This window comes from Lagopus muta, chromosome 2 (assembly GCF_023343835.1).
Source record: "Lagopus muta isolate bLagMut1 chromosome 2, bLagMut1 primary, whole genome shotgun sequence".
In the NCBI taxonomy this organism is placed as follows: Eukaryota; Metazoa; Chordata; class Aves; order Galliformes; family Phasianidae; genus Lagopus; species Lagopus muta.
In genome coordinates, this window is record NC_064434.1 from 7,024,088 (window position 1) to 7,041,002 (window position 16,915).

The 16,915-nt window shown below is 37.8% G+C and overlaps 1 protein-coding gene across 6 annotated transcripts in view; it reads left to right on the forward strand.

Annotated features, from left to right (window-relative positions):
• ATAD2B (ATPase family AAA domain containing 2B) overlaps positions 1 to 16,915 on the forward strand; it is an 83,232-nt gene that overhangs the window by 62,694 nt on the left and 3,623 nt on the right. For 5 of the 6 annotated variants that reach the window (XM_048938069.1, XM_048938070.1, XM_048938071.1 and 2 more), the window contains 4 exons: positions 1,384 to 1,521; positions 11,712 to 12,404; positions 14,066 to 14,193; positions 15,256 to 15,384. In XM_048938069.1, coding sequence (XP_048794026.1) covers positions 1,384 to 1,521; positions 11,712 to 12,404; positions 14,066 to 14,193; positions 15,256 to 15,384 — 1,088 coding nt within the window. The remainder of the gene's footprint in view (positions 1 to 1,383; positions 1,522 to 11,711; positions 12,405 to 14,065; positions 14,194 to 15,255; positions 15,385 to 16,915) is intronic. The other variant, XM_048938072.1, reaches the window with a different exon arrangement.

The following is a 16,915-nucleotide window of genomic DNA, read 5'->3' on the forward strand; positions in this document are numbered from 1 at the left end:
CATAGGACTTCGGAAGGCAAGTGGGACGTCTTGTAGACTTTTTAATCTTTGCCCAGTTGAAAAGCCATTGATTTTTCTGAATGTTGCATTTATTAGCTCTTAATTGGTTTCCAGGAACTACTGGAGATGAAGACTAAGGCTAAAAAACTCTATATCCATTTTCTTCACAATTATCTTGGCAAGCTGGTTAGCAATCTTATACAGCTTTAAAATGCAGGATATTTTCTCCCTCCCTTTTTTTTTTCCCCACAGTTCCAAACAAAATTATCTTTTCTACACTTCTGTCAGATCTGTTGATTTTATTTAGTACTGGGACTGGTGACAGATCTTACAGTACTACAGAGTGGCAGAATTAGCGTCTAGAAGTTTAAACTAGAATATCTTGTTCTTGTATTACAGAAATTTGTCTGTTGTTGGAAGCGTGTAAACCTAAGCTGGTAAATAAAAAATATATACAAGGTTATTTGGATTTGCAGCTTCTTGTTGAAACCAGCAGATAGCAAGGTAGAAACGATGAGTGCTTTGAGTAAATATATTTGATATGTAGTTTAAGATATTTGTAATGATTTCAGGATACTTGTGCTTAAAATGCGAACTGAGAGTTGCTTTGAGAATCTTTTTATTTTGGCTTCTGTCAGTCTTGGAGCTTCTTGCCTGCTCTCAGTCACTTTATTCTGGCTTCTCTTGGAGTCATGTTATGGCATTTAAGAACACTGTTACAGTGGATGAATAGCTAATTCTCATTCATAAATAGGAAACTTCATATATATATATTTTTCTTGAAAGTGTTTGTAACCAAATATGAATTTTAAAAATTTCATTAAAAATCCTGTAAAATAGTAGGAACTGTGAGATAAGCTTCTATTCCACAGAAAGCACAGCAGTCTTCCTGTTAAAAGCAGAGTCACATTTTTCTCCATCTAAGAGCTCCCGGTGGCTCTGCAGTGAATCCATTTTACATAACGTAGATCATGATGGCAGTGCAAGTTTCTGTTCGTATACTGTCTTTGAGAAGGCATACCATGCAGTTATGAATTGCCACTTGTTTCACATCGTCTGTTTAAAATTAGGAAAAATTGAAACTGTCAATAAGAATTTGTTTTATGGAGGAAATGTGGATAAGAGCCGTGCGGTCTTAGGAGACCTGAGTGTGAGAGAGTCATATATTTCTAGGCCATCAGAGCTGACAGTGTTAAGAACATGCAGCCAGTAAGTTATTCTGTTAGTAGAAAACAAATACTCTTGATTCTAATCTTTGTTTTGAACGTCCAACTAAATATTAATTCATGTGCTCTTATTGCATGGTATTCCAAGTTTCTTTTAAAATTCAAGCTTTTTGCAGCTTGGTGTATTTAAATAGGTATGGTTATCTTCTGTGTGCAGGCTTATCAGTAACAGCAGAACAAATAAATCCTCACGGTTCCACTGTACGCAAAACAGAAGCTAGAGTTGAAGAAACGTTTCGGAACAAACAGAAGCCCACGATGGCGGTTTGGCCCAACTCTGCAACTAAATGTGCATGTGAGTACCTTGGGTGATGATTGTGCAGAATTACAGGCACCTCTGATGGCAGACATTTCACTTGTCTGTGCTGCTGCTTACTGGGTTATTTCCAGAGGTAATACTGGGCGTGGAAATTTAAGAGATGCTCTGCTTCTCACTGTGTGAAATTTCTGCCCAAGAAACTGTAAAGAAGAGGGATTTCTGTTTTTGTAGTGAAGAATAATTGTTCTTGTAATGTATTTTATATATTTAATTTTAAAGAGCTATTATTACTACTCAGTAACCTCATTGCTTTTAACTATTGACTGAGTCTTTATGGTGTGTATATATTGACATTTTATAGACATTTATATTGACATTGTATAGATACGTACCTGCATGCTGCCTTATACTCTCACATACACTGGTCACTTCCTATTTGCAGTACATACTGATTTTTTGTTATGCTGAAAGTTTAAAAGTAGTTACAAATTCAGCTATTTTTCATTTATGGTACTTGGTTTTCAACCTGTTATTGAAGGATGTTAAGATACTCTTGATGCAGCCTACTGAATTAGTCCAATTAATTGGTCAAAGTCTCTAGAATTATGAAGAGTTGTGACTACTTAACTGTGGTGTAGGTAATTGGAGGCAGTGCTAATTACTTTCAAGAGGTGAGTTGATTAGAACAGGTAAATACACTACAGTAAATTTTGTTATAAACATGAAAATACTAAGAAATGGTGTGTATGAGAGAGATGCTGATTGTTGTGCCTGGCTTCCCTGCTGGAGGTGTGGAATCAGGAAAATTGCTGCTTAATAGGCAGACTGGGTTGGGAAAGGCACATTTTCACTGGCCTTTGTTCTTCTCTCGGATTGTTTGTTTTTTTTTCCTGGTGAGAGCATTTTCTTGGCATGGAGATAACTGTCCAGAGCTGAATTTTGTTTGTGTGAATGATAGCATTGATGTGAAATAGTTGAATTAATTACGTATGTATAGTTGTTTTTTTTTTCCTAGAGCTGTAATTTCTTCTGCTAAAAGAATTAAAATCAATCACACAGAGTTATGGCTCAACTAAACTGTTATATAAGAAATTGATGGTGTGGATCCGAGTTGTTTGGCAAAAAGGAGAGAGAGGATTCTCAGTGTTCTTAGCTTCCTATGAAACCCACAGTGGAGACTGTCACTCCTACTGATCTTTCCTGGCTCTGTATTGTATACAGCGGACAGCAGTGGTTACAGACTTTTAAGCTGGACATCTCTCAGGAAGAGAGATAGCAGCCATTACTGGTCAGTACTGTATATAAAGAAACTCTTCTGTCTGTTCTGTTACTCTATTGTGCGTTCAGTGGCACTTGTTTCGAGACTACAGCCATCAACTGAAGGAACTTGCTGGCTTTACTGTGTGTAAACAGAAAAAGAGCTAGTGTTAATGGACCTTTCCTGCTAGTATTTTGGTGCTTTAGATGGTTTAAAAAAACCCAGAACACTGGAGACTGTTGTTTAGGACTACCATCAAGTGAATATCTGCCTCTTTAGGATCAGACTGGGAAAGGTAGCTGATCCAGGAGTAGTGTCCTGCATCAAGTGGTCGAGAGGGAGAACCAGGAGCTGATGACCCAATCAGAAATGTGTAGAAGGGATTTGGGTGTTATATGGACACACTTTGATTGATGTGGTAAGTTCTGCAGAGACTGAAAAACTGAGAGAGGCAGTGCAGAAAAGGAACTGGAGGAAGGAGCTTGGAGTAAAGCGAGAGCAGAACTGGGCAGATGGTAAGGGAGCTCAAATAGCAGAAAATTACATGGCAGATTGTGATTGTATAAATGGAATAAAGTAGTTTAAATGATTTTAGAATAGAGATGATTTAGATGTGCAGAAGAATCTTTTCATGGTCAAGAACTAATATTTTTCAAAGACTAAACTACACTGCAGAAGCAGAGGAGCAAGGACAGTGATATATTTTAATTACATAGGAAGACTTTACTTGCCCATTAAAAATACTGAAAATCTTCTTTTTCCCCTCCTTTTTGAATTGAAGTTCATTTTTTTCCTTAGTGTTCTTTTTTGTTTGTTTTTGTGGGGGTGGGGGGCTGGTCTAGCATGCTGTTTCTTGTACATTTTTATTCTTTATTTGTAATCACTAATTGTGATATTGTTTTCTCAATGAAATTATTTTTTAGGAGCTTTGTTCACAGTATTTTAGAAAATGGCTTCAAAAGAGTCAATTCAGGTAAACTGTTCGAGAACTTTAAAGAAAATATTGTCAGGCATTTTCACTAGAAACACAGTGGTCTACAGATAGTGTAGCAGCCTTGCCAGGTTTAAATCTCTGTTTAATACACGGATAATACAGTAAAGAATCAGATCGTGTTGTTTTCTAGGCTTTACATATTTTTTAATGAAATGTTACTTAGATTTGTAGTTACCTATTGTTTTGTGATGTATTTAATTTTGCTAATTTATTTCACATTTTTTCCTATGATCAGCTCATGTGGGCTGTCAGGAATGTGGAACAAAACGTACAGTTAAATTTAATCTGCAACTTCATATCCCTTGTTGAGGTAACACCTACAGTAGATTCTGTATTACAATATAGATGAATTTCAGAAGTATTGCATTGCTAGAATTCATTTGGTAGAATTCTGCCAGAGTTGATTTAAAATATATCAGTACTGACTGCGTATCTGGGGAAAAATGCAAGTTCCCACACAGTGGGATGTAAGCCAAAAGCTTGGTGTAAGTAGTTGCAGGATCCAAGAATGACAGAATTGCTGTGCTTGGGAGGAACCTCTGGAGATCATCTGGCCCAACTCATCTGCTCAGAGCAGGTTGCTCAGCCTTGTATTCCATTCTGTTTTGAATATGTCAGAGAATGGAGGCTCCATGACATGCCTCTGCCACATTTTCTAGTGCTTGACCACCTTCACAGTACATTTTTTAACTACAAATGGAATTTCTTGTTTCTCAGTCAGTGCCCATTGCCTCTTAGGACTGGGCACAAATGAGGGGAGTCTGACTTTTCCGTTGTGTGTTATGTATGGAAGAAGAAACTACCAGCAGTGTGGAGTTTTGTGTTCTAAATTAATCATTGCTAAGTGATTTAGATAGGCTTTAGCACTCAAAGCAATATTATCTCTTTAATTGTTTTGATGCTGTATAGTAAAACTTCGTCCTACTACTGCATCTTGCCAGTAGATGGAGTATGTTGCCATGTTATTTTATTCTCTTAACGTTTCATATAAATAAACTGCATGGGGAAGTTTAGTTTTCCATTCTTACCATTTTTTTTGCAGTATTTAACAATAACGCACCACAGTGACAGACTACAGATTTTGCTTCCTTTCTAGAGGAGTGTCTTGCATGCAGAATGATAAGTACAATAGCTGGCCAATGTGAAAATGGCATTTGGAGCAAGAAGAAATCAGAATGTATTGTGTTACGTGAACTACGAGAGATGTTTGAGATCATATTTTGTAAAATGAATTTTAAGTAGACCCTAGGCTGAATTCTCCCAATAGTGGAAGTGAGCAGTGGTCTCTGTGGAAGGAATGGATGGGAGATGTCAGAATCACCCACAGATGATAAAGGGTTATTAACAGATGAAAACCCACAGAATTGTAGGGGTTGGAAGGGACCTCTAGAGATCATCGAGACCAACCCCCAGATAAGGAAAGAAAAAAACAGCTGCAGAAAACTTAGTCACTAATTAAATATTTTGTGCACTTCTGCCTGGTTTTTGCTGAATGGCAATCTGTGCTCCTATAAAGTAGAAATAAGTATTTTCATCTAGTTTTGTGTTTGTCTAAAATATTTTAAGAAAGGAGAAAAATCTTGTTTGTCCTCTTTCTCAGAAGCTGTTTCATTCTCGGTCATTCTGTCTACTTCTCACTGCTTTTGCCTCTGCTTTTGACCTCTGTGATACAGTGATGTCAGTGATCGCTGTACGTTGGGCATTTGTGTGAATGTATGCAGTTATGTCTTATCAGAGGACATGGCAGACCAGATGCTTTAAGGTTTTCATTATTTTAACAGTACTGTCTCAGTTACCACTGAATTTGGGTAGTGCAGAATAACAGCCACCAGATGTTAAATTCCTCACAGCAGCTGATGTCCTGTCAAAACCATGAATCCTTTACTTCCTTCTGGTTCCCATTCTCCTCCTGCTCACCTGCAAAGAGACTTGGATTGATTTTCACAATGCACCTAAGATGGAGGCAATCAATACGACTTGACAAGCGTGATTAAAAAAGCTTCTTTGGAATTTGAGAACATCTTATTCATAGAAACATAGAATGGCCTGGGTTGAAAAGGACCACAGTGACCATGTAGCTTCAACCCCCTGCTATGTGCAGGGTCACCAACCAGCAGACCAGGCTGCCCAGAGCCACATCCAGCCTGGCCTTGAATGCCTGCAGGGATGGGGCATCCACAGCCTCCTTGGGCAACCTGTTCCAGTGCCTCACCATCCTCTGGGGGAAAAACTTCCTCTGAACTTCTTTTACTCAGAGTTGAGACAACAGTCTCTTTATCATTTCTATCTTGGTAGTTTCAGAACGTGCATTTTGGCTGGGAGCAGTTGCATTTGTATCTGACGCTGGCTTCAACTGGGTTCTTTGAAAGGAAATTGCAAAGGAAGTTAGAGGAGTAAAAATACCTGATTTTAAAGAAAGCGCTATCTTAGCTGATTCTGAGTTGGTTAACAGTTGCTTTAAACCCATAGGCTTTGTAATTCCTCTAATTTAAAATCCCATTTACTGAATTTGTGGGTATTCTTATAAATCCTGGCTGCTAATTCTTCTTTGGAATCCCACCAGGCTTTTGGATGCAGTGGTACCTAGTGGCAAAGAAATTTTTTTATCACTGTTAAATATGCTGCCTCTTGAATTAATTCTCTTTGCCCTGAGAGAGGGCAAACAGTCCTGCAATTTACCTGAATCAGTGCTTTTCTTATATTCTCATGTAATTCATCTCCTTCTAACTCAGTAATCCAAGATGGCTCAGCCTCTCTTAAGAACAAGGTTTGCCTGAAAGCATTATCTTCCTTTTTTGCAAATGTGGTGAAAAGAGGTTTTTTGTAGAAAAAAATATTGTTGAGTTCTGAAATTTTAAACTGGTTTTACTGTAAGAGGGGTACAGATCAGTAATGCAATAGAAAAGTTTTCAGACTTTTTAGATATGTTACTCCTTCCTCCTGTTTGGAAACTTCAGCAGTGGTTGCTTTCTTTAGGATTTTATATAAATTTCTATACGCTTGTATTAAGGCTGTATATGCTTGTATGGGTTGTTGGTTTTCATTTTTTCACTTCCATTTTAAGCAATTTATTGTTTTTGTTTTACTTTGCCTCCTTGTCACAGAAACCAACCAGCAGCTGTGAACCTTTCAGATCTGTGATAGAAGAGAATGCCATAAACTGTCAAATGTCATTTTAATTAATGTAAAGTGGGAGCCTGTCCTCCACTTATGGATTTGCAGAATAACCTTGCATTTGTTCACAGCTCTATTGCAGCAGAGAAGATGTCATTCAGTAGTCCTTAAGAACCAGCTAAATGTACCAAAAATGTAAATAGCTGTAATAGTTGCTATTGTAAAAAAGCTACTCAGCAGAAGGAAAATGAGCAGAGCTAAAGAGGTGGAAAGTCTAAAACTGATCTCCACGGGTGATATTAATCTGATTGTCTCTTCTCTTCTGACTTCATTTTTCTTTTTAATCTTCCTGTGTGACTGTCTTGTCATGTACTTAGCTAACATAATTACTCTGATTTCATGTAAATTATATTTTTAGCTTGGTTTCTCAAGAAAATAATACCTATCCTCTCTGTCCATCTCTGTTCCGTAATAACTTCTGAATCATTTAGCCTGGTTCAGACAGATTTGACAGGAGTTGAGGTCTAAAAGATTGGATTCCTGCAGGTTTTGTGAAAATTGTTAGCTGAATAAATCTATGCATCTGCTGAAGGAAAAGGCTCTAGATTGAAAATGGTAGTTACTTGTTCTGCCTGGCCTTCTGAGCTGATCGATTAAAACATCATGTTGGCCAGACAGAGCGTGCACACCTGAGATGTAGTGTATCTTGCATACTACTCAGCTGGGGTTGCAGTGGAACGGAAGATACTGAGAGCAGTTTCTGGAGAAGTGCTGGTAAGAGCTTGAGTGTCAGATGGAATGGTAGGGATAGCATTTGCCTAGAGAGGGGGAATGCTGAGGATGCTGCAGCCAAGCTTGTTTTGTGACACGTATTTCCACTGCTTCTTGTGGAATTTGATTCCACTTTGTTGAGAAGTTTCCAGGTTCTTCAAGCATGTCTTCATTTAGCAGTTCATATGCTGTTGGTGGCCATATGTGGCATGTTGCTGCATGCAGGTTGTTTTTGTTTTTAAGTATTTGTGAGGTCCACGTCTTGAGCATCTTCATGTGTTTCATAGAAGTGAAGAAAATGATGTGGCTTTTAGGGGTTAGTTCTGCAGTCTCTTCAAGCTGGTCAAGCTGCAGATTTCTAGTGAATAAGTCTTATTTTTTGGTGGCTGCATGTCCCCACTCTGTCTTAAGTGAGCACCGTTGGATGGGAGCTAGAAATCTCAATTTGGGAACTGAAGATGTTTGGGAAAGAATTCTGACTTTCAGACAGATTAGTATCCTTATCTGTTTTACTGCAGGAACAGTAATACCAGCACAGATACAGTAGTAGGAGTAATATAGCTGGCTTTGGAGGAAGAAATGGCTTTGTCTGCTGGTGGAAGCTGGCACCTCATTTAGCGTTTTAAGCCATTGTGGAACAGTGCTCTGTTCTTTCTTGCTTATCTCTGTCTGCAGTTTGGGACTTTGTGACTTGAAACTCCAGAAACTTTGATGTGGGCTATTCCATGTCTATTGGTAAGGAACACAGAGCTTTTGGAAGCATCTAAATTACTGATATACGTATGTCTTCTGTACGCTGCATAAGAGAAAGCAAAATTACTGGTAATAACTGCTTTCTCAGGGTTTTGAGTTGATTTATACACAAGACATCAGAAGGAAACTTGGGATTTTGATTGCGGAAGAAAACCTTGACCTGTGCATTGAATCAAGTGGTTCTTGATACCACAGACACAAAACCTAGATCCACGGTGATCTTGCTTGCTAGGAGAGAATCATCTTTGGATTTGAATCCCCAGCAATTCTTTGTGTCTACTGTTTGATGGATGTGAATTTTCTCTTTTATTGATATTTACTCACATTTTTCTGGTGGACTTTAAAGCAGTCTGGAGACATACAAAGGTGCTACTTTTCTGCAGCGTAGAGAGAACTTGTTAGGCACCAGGGCTGTTACACTTACAGTAAGGTGACAGTAACTTCTGCATCTTTTGGAAATACTTGCCGATGGTTGGAAGAGCTTGGATTTGGTTTTTGCTATCACTTCAGTATTGAAGAGCTGTGTTCTGCTCTGGACAGAGTTAGTGTGCACCATGCATGATACAGATGCTTATTTCACCAGCTGTTGCCTTTACTTGGTGTATCTGCCATGAAAATTTGGAAGTGGAACCGGTCAGTCGATGAGGATTCAGGATTTCTGAAAGTCTGCTGTAGGTTTCATTTTACTTAACTTGTGCTGCTCCTGCAGAAAATGCAATCTGCCTTAAATGTAGGGATCTTTCAGCAGATTGTGTCAAGGTAGGAATAGAGGAATTGAGAAACCCCACTTACTGCTTTAAGAAAATGTAGGGTGAACTTGCATTCAGTGATTAATTACACTGTATTGCATTGTCCTTTAAGAAGCTCTCTGCATAAACTGCAGTTTAGCACAAATTAATGAGTGAGGAAGGGTAATTTTTTACATCAAATTCATACATAAGTGTAATGTATGGGACTTGTGGTCAAACATGTATTTAGTGTTACTAAAATTCTGCATGAGCTGGGCTAATGATTTACTAAAAAGTGAACCAGAAGGAAGCTAGAACTGATGTGAGGATCCCCTTGGCAAATCTATAGAGGTTATGTGAAGATTATAGAGAGAGGAGTTCTGCAATTCAGAAGGCGAGTGAATGTATTCATGTGTGAATAATTGGTATTATAATAGTTTGAGTTATAGAAACTCAGTTCTAAAAAGCAGGATTCCTCTGACAATAGTATTTCTACTGCCTCTGGCACAAATAGTGCCAAAAGACTGACTATCAATGATACATTTCAGATGAGTAGTTCTGAAAGAAGTAATTGAAAAGGTGTTAATGCATTAACTTGCAATTGTATATGCTCTGCTAATTTTTTTTTCTTAAAGTTAACTCCGAGTTTTTCTTCTGTAAATGATTACCCCATTCTGTTACTGAGAACTTCAATGTATTATGAACCGTACAGACTGCAAAATAAAAAGAATGTGATGCTGCTCTGGATGGTTAACAGTCCTGCAGAAGACGAACGTGAAAGCAGGGAAGAGGGAACTCCAGATTAAGTGCATTATTTAGTAGCAATCCATGAGCATTTGCTTTTTAGCTTTATATGAGTTTTACCCAATGCTAGCTTCCTATTTGCTTTTTGGACTGTAGGTTATCGGGTCCATGTCAGTCCTAGAATCGTTAAGGTTGGAAAATTGCTCTTAGATCATCTAGTTTAACATCTACACCCTTAGCAATGCGTTATTTTTTCCCCATAAATGTAAAGAGAATGTAGATAATGAAATCTAGTGCAGGTTTCCACCTGGTGCACTCCATGCTGTTCCCTCAGCCCTGTCACAGAGCAGAGCTCAGCGCTGCCTTTCTGCTCCCTCTGAGGAGCTGCAGCCACCATCAGGCCTCCCCTCAGCTCCTCTGCTCTGGGCTGAGCAAACCAAGGAGCCTCACCCGCTCCTCTTGCACTCCAGACCCTTCCCCATTTTCATAGCCCTTTTTAGGATATTCTCTAATAGTTTTACGTTCTTCTGTTGTGGTACCCAAAACTGTGCACGGTGCTGCAGGTGAGGCTGTACCAGAGAGCTGAGCGGGACGGTTCCTTCTCTCGCCCAGCTGGCAGTGCTGAGCCTGATGCTCTGTGACTTTCTGTCATTTCATTCTCCACACTTGTACCTGCATAGTGCTTGCATCTTAAAAGCAATTTAATAAACACTGATCTTTGTAACTCGGTGTGAAGCTGGCAGTTACAGGTCTAGGACTTAATACCCCATAAATCAAGGCAACCTACGAATAGCAGGAACGTTATGGAGGTGCTCAGCACGTCCCCATTTTGAAATGGAGAAGTTGTTAATCTGCTAAGTATTGGCTAGCATTTTCAGTTATCAACACTTGACTGCAACTTTGCAAAATAATGAACAGCTTACATTGTTGCCTTAATATGAATATAGGCATTTCCATTTTTCTCAGTCTTTTCCTTAGTCTTCTGAGCTGTGTCTTACTAGTGCTCTTGCAAAAGATAAAGTAAAAAAGTATGGATATGGAGTAATGGAAAAAGGATCATGTACCAGTGTTGCTTCAGGTTGAGTTGCATATAGTGAGAGAAAGATATCGATGATGATGCTGGATTAGTAAGTTCTTTTTAAGAGGCTGTTTTCTGTTCTTCATGCAGGCTCATTGCATAAATGCAAGTTTGTCAGGTCTTGCTGTAGAATGAGTTGCTAAAATAGTCTGGACTTGGAGAAAAAAAACAAACAAACAAAAAAAGACCTTTTAAAGCCACATTCTGTCAGTGCAGTGACCTTGTGTACAGAGCTGAGAGTGAACAGGAGGTGAAGGAGAGGATTGCTCCTTAGGTGACTTAATAACTGAAGATGTGTTTGAATTGACAATGGAGATAAATAGAAATGAGAAGTTCCAACGGGATGTAAGGCGAAATGCTGTTTTGGCACAACAATTGTGCGTCAGAAGAAGCAACATGGAGGTCATGTAGTCTGCATCTATGGAGTTTTTCAATACTTGACTAGATAAAGCCGTGAGCAACCTGATCTGCCCTCATAGCTAACCTTATTTTGAGCAGAAGTTTGATATAGAGGATTCCTGATGTACCCTTCAACATGAATTATCTATCAGTCCACAGGTTTTACTTCCATCTCTTTTGCTGTATAATGCATTCAAGTAGCTGGTGTTACAAAAAGGGGGCTGAGTTCTACATCATTGCTTAGCTGTTTTCTTTGAGTGATTTACCTGCAAATGAATATGTACTGTGTATAAAAGGCATTGAGTAGGATACAGCATATTCAAATGTACTAGTCTGTTTAATGGAAAGGACTTACATGTCTAAATTTTTTTTTTCCTTGCAATTCAGTTCGAATAAGGAGAAAGTCAAGACGGCGCTCACAGTGGGGCAAAGGCATTATCAAGAAGAGGAAAGTCAATAATTTAAAGAAAGATGAAGATGATGCAAAGTTTGCTGACGATGAAAATCATGGAGAGGACAGTAAATTGCTGGAAAATGGTGAGCTAGAAATCAGCACTGACTGCATTGAGGAGAATGGGGAGGAAATAGGAGATCTCTCTATGACAAATGATGAATCCTCTTGTGATATTATGGATATAGATGCAGAGCAGAGGCTTAACAATGGGACATCAGGAAAGGAAAACAACTTTGCATCTACGGAAGAAGAGAGCTCAAATGAATCTCTCTTAATAACTGAGAGAGTTACTCTGAATGCTGAAAAGGATTTAAGGAAAGACTCTACACTGAAAGGAGACTGTGTAAATGGAGAGACATCTGTACACAGTTTAGAGGGTATACCTGTTCCAGCATGCCATAATGGTAAAGTGGAATCAGTTGATGCTGCTTCAACCAATGACAACAGCACTGGATCTAGTGACAAGAAAAAATCTTCTGAAGATCAGCCAAAGGACAAAACAGAACCTTGCAGTGAGAACCAAGGAGATGATTTACTGAAAGCAGAGGTACCACACTGCAGCAATAATGGAAAAACACTACAGAGCACAGACCTTGAGACTAAAGATGCTGAACCAGATAAAGAAGGTATAGTTTATTCTCAGTGTCAATTTAGTGTCCATGTTAATGTATGTATTTTTAATTGTAACAACTTGAGTTACAATTCTTATTATATTTTATGATCTCCTGCCTAGTTATTTGAAACTTATGCTTATACGATTTAATTCTCCACGTAAATCAATTAAAAGTTCACTGTTGACTTGCTGTAACATTATCTTAAGCAAATAAGTTTATCTTCATACTTAAAGTATTCTGGTTTTTTTAATGCTTTATTGGAGGGAGGCATTGTAAGTATTGTGATAACATTATTTACATTACAATTCAAGATTTACAAACTGTTATCGATGAATATAAATAACTGTATGGTATGTTATGTATTTTGGTATAGATGATACATTCCTTGATATTTTTTGGTGGAATTTGTCATAAAAATTGTCATTTAAGTTAGATCAAAAACCACAGAAATATAGAATGTATTTAATCTTGAATGTCTCCTTTTAAAAAAAAGTGTGTGCTCATAATAAAAGTTAAAATAGTTTAAGTCAGCAAAAGCCAGAGACAGCATTGTTTATCTAATGGAGTAAATATCTGGATTGACAGTCAGTGCAGTGGTAGTGCCACAAAAAGATAAGAGAAAGGGAAGGGAAATCCTGGTGGTGCATAAAAGAAGGGACTGTGTCCTTTGAAGAGAAGAGACATAGTTTCCTCGGGGAAGATAAATAAAAGCCTTATGCATGATTGCCTTTTTAATTAGCTTTTCAGAATTATGTAAAAGAGTGAAATCTTTACTTCAAAAGTTAGCACTGAGATTTACAAAATAAATGAGCTTTAATGAGAGAGATGAATTATGAGAATATCACTGTATACACGTTGAAAATGTGTGTATACACATTTTCTCTAAGGATAAGGAGTGTAGCTGAGGAAAGCTCCTAAGGTTATCAGAAGAACAGAACGAAGTGTGTTAGGGCCATTAGACTTCTGAATTTAATATTGTGTTTTGAATACATTAAGGATGATTGTAAGTAAGGGGAGGTCCTTAGGCAAAAACAAACAAACAAACAAAAAAAAGAACAAAAACAGAATTTAAAATAGTTGTAGAGGAGAAAGACAGTGAATAAGTGTAGGGATAGAATCAAGAGATTAAAAATATTTTGTTCTCTGCAACAGGGCTGGACAGCAGCTTTAATACCGAGATAGGTGAAATGAGAAGTCATAGCAAAAGGTGAAGTTTTGGGCGTAGAGCAGATGTCAGAATTACTGTGATAAGAATTACTGTGATGATGAGAACAGGGAATGCTTTGAAAAGGAAAAGTGAGAATTTTGAATCTCTTAGGAAGATCTTGGGAGTTAGCTGGATATCTGAACTTCCTTTGGAAGTCACGTAATTGGATGTTAAGCAAAAACAATGCATAGGAGAGATTTCCAGTGACATTCAATATTCTGTTGGGACTTCAGAGTTCAGTTTTGAAGTTGATGTGTTTCCCGTGTGCCTTATGAACTGTGATTTTAGTTCTCATAAACCTTGAGAATTCTGTGAAGCTGATTAATATTGCACACTGGCAATGTCATGCTTTCCTGGTTCACACAATCCCAGCAAAATCAAGCGAAAGCTGAGACGAAAGCTGTTTATTTTGTGTAACTGACATGACTAATGGCTGTTTTTTTTTTCCCCCTCCCTTAAATTACAGGTATGTTAAAGAGTAAGAAAACTAGAAAAGTCACTGTGGAACAGTCAAAACTTGCAAGTCTGGAGCATGTCCCAGAGGAACCATCAGATCCATTACCCTCTGTAGTTGTTGACCATGACAGACTAAAGGTAATGGAACTGAAAAACAAATTGACTTGTAACATGAAAAATGTTTCCTTTCTCTGTTATAAAGTAAAATTTCCTTTTATTTTTGGTTACAAAGTAGGATTTTGGCACCTGTGACCTCTGACTTATTGATCAGTGTTTTTTGTTTGTTTTTGTTTTTGTTTTGGATGAAAAGTAAATAAAACTGCTGAGACCTTATTGTCCCATTATTACTACCTTTACAAATACAGTGATGACATGGCAGTCCATTATTTTAATTGTGGCTTTTGATGATACTCTTATGTGCTAATTGCATGTCAGTAATTGAGAAATTTCTGGGTGCCTGGTAATTAGGAGTTAACATATAATTTCCTGTCCCGTGGATGTATGCTTGGTGGAAAGGAATGTTAAGGAATTGGAAAGTAAATTGGAATTTGTGCTAATGTTTTGGGGCTACAGGTCAAACCTCTGCTAGTTAATTTTGTTTCACTTCTGTCTAAATTTAAGCAAAGTTGAAACATTTTGCCATCTTCTGTGGTAGAAACTAGCTTGACCTATGAAGAAATTTAGACTCCTTTGCTTTTTGCGTCATTTGTTTACCAGCAGTTTTTACACGTTTTCCCTACAGATGCTTTTTATTGTATCATTGTTTGACATTTGTGGAATTCCAGATGTGTTTCCATTTGGCACTTTCAAAATTTCATGTCAACACAAAAGTTCTTGAGTGTTCACCTATCAAGACACTTTTTATGGTTTGCTTTATTTATAAACAACAATAATAACAACCAAGATGCAATAGGATTAAGTATAATTCCAAGAAGAGCAAAGAATGCACTGGTTATGCTATGCATAAACACTGAGAAAAGCATGGCTGTAAATACAGAAGTAAGATAAACGCTGAGTTCTGTTGAATTAATATGGAAGCACTGGCCTTAATAATAGCCAGATTTGGTCCATTTTGCTTCTGTGTATCTCTGCAAAGTAGAGTTTCAGAAGCAGATTGCTCCAATTTGTCCTTAAGAGAAAGAAAAGCAAAAGAAGAAAAGATTATAAAAGTTCTTTAAACTTCACCCTTTGTTCCAACAGAAACTGCTTTATTTAGTGGTTAAGAAAAGTGACAACTTGACTGTTGACCAACTTGAGAGATTGTATTCACTCCTCAGCCAATGCATCTACAGGCATCGTAGAGACTATGACAAATCACAACTTATAGAGGTGATGTTACACAGTTTGTTTTATTTATTTGACTTCTGTGAGACTGGTTTTCCAAGAATAGTTAATCTATGACTTTATTGTTGTACAAGCACATAAGAGCTCTAAGCAGACATAGAGGAAGGTGTGTATTTATGAGCAGAAGAAAGTGTAGCATAGTAATTACTTAAACAGAGATTGTCTCTATTTATACTTCCCTCAGAAAAGGATTAAGAATTTAACCTAAAAGAACAGAGAAAAAGGAGGATGGAATGCAGCAGCATTTAGGTGCATTTGCTAGCAGAGTAAGAATGGAACAGAAACAGGAGCTTTCAGGTGGTCATCTTAGCTTTCAAAATGTTATTCCAACTAAGTAGCTTAATTTTCATTATTCTTGTGCAGCACTGATAAACAAGCTTGATTGTAGCTATTTTATATGGAAGTCTGTAAAAATAATGTTGGGAATGCTTTATGGGGAGAATCATAGAATGGTTTGGGTTGGAAGGGACCTTTAAAAATAATGTTATCCGACTTCCCTGTCCTGGACTGGGACACCATTCACTAGATTAGGTTTCCCTCCTAGTGAGTGAATGTATCAGTCCAAACATCCCTTTCCTTGTTCTTCACTGATTTGTATTATGTTATTCAACCTAGGTGAAAATACTTCATCTTCTGGCACCATAAGTTTAAACTGTGGGCAGATTTTTTTTTTATTAACCTTTATTTGTTTGATGGGAATAATTCAATTCCTGTGCCAGAAGTTTCCAAATTTAGCAGCACAAATAACATTGAAGTTATAGGCTATGGTTGCTTCTTGTGCCCCTGCTTGCATTTGTGTTATTAAGCCAAAAAAAAAGTATTTATCTTCATGCATTTTTGCAGTTTGCTGTTTGGGACTTTCCCACAAAACTGAAAGTATGCAAGCTTTTTCTGAATTGGAAAATAAACTCTTGATGGTCTTGGGAAAGTCCTGCACAGTGTGATGTAGGGCAGTTGCCTGCTCTGCTGACAGCATTTCCTTTTAAAGCGTTTTCATTTCAAAGGCCTTCTGTATACATCAGGAGTAAGTGGGTCATTTCACCACTGATGTAGACTGATCATAACTCTGGACATGCTTTCCCTCCAGCAACGTTGTTCTAACTGCTGAATAGTTCAGATCAACTTTGGGATTCAACTGTTAACCCTGCTGATAAAGAGAAAACAATTGCTAGTTTCTAATTGGAACCCTGGACCCCGAATACTTTTCTCCATGAATATTTTATTACAGAATCTGGAGAGGCCGTAGCATAGGGTATTGTCCTGCAAAATACTTTAAACCATTTTTATACTCTTCCTCTGCCACCTTCACCTGGAAGTGTGCTGGAGATCTGTGCCAAATATTATGTAGATTAAAAGGACATCTGTGCAGAAAATCTTCAGAGACAGATCCTTACTTTGATTCTCCAAACCATGCAGTTAGGTGTTTACAGTCAAGATACCAATAGCTCAGATGTGCAGTAAGACCTGGATTCATGCCGTGTGCTATCACCATGCTTTCTTAATAACACTTATCAAG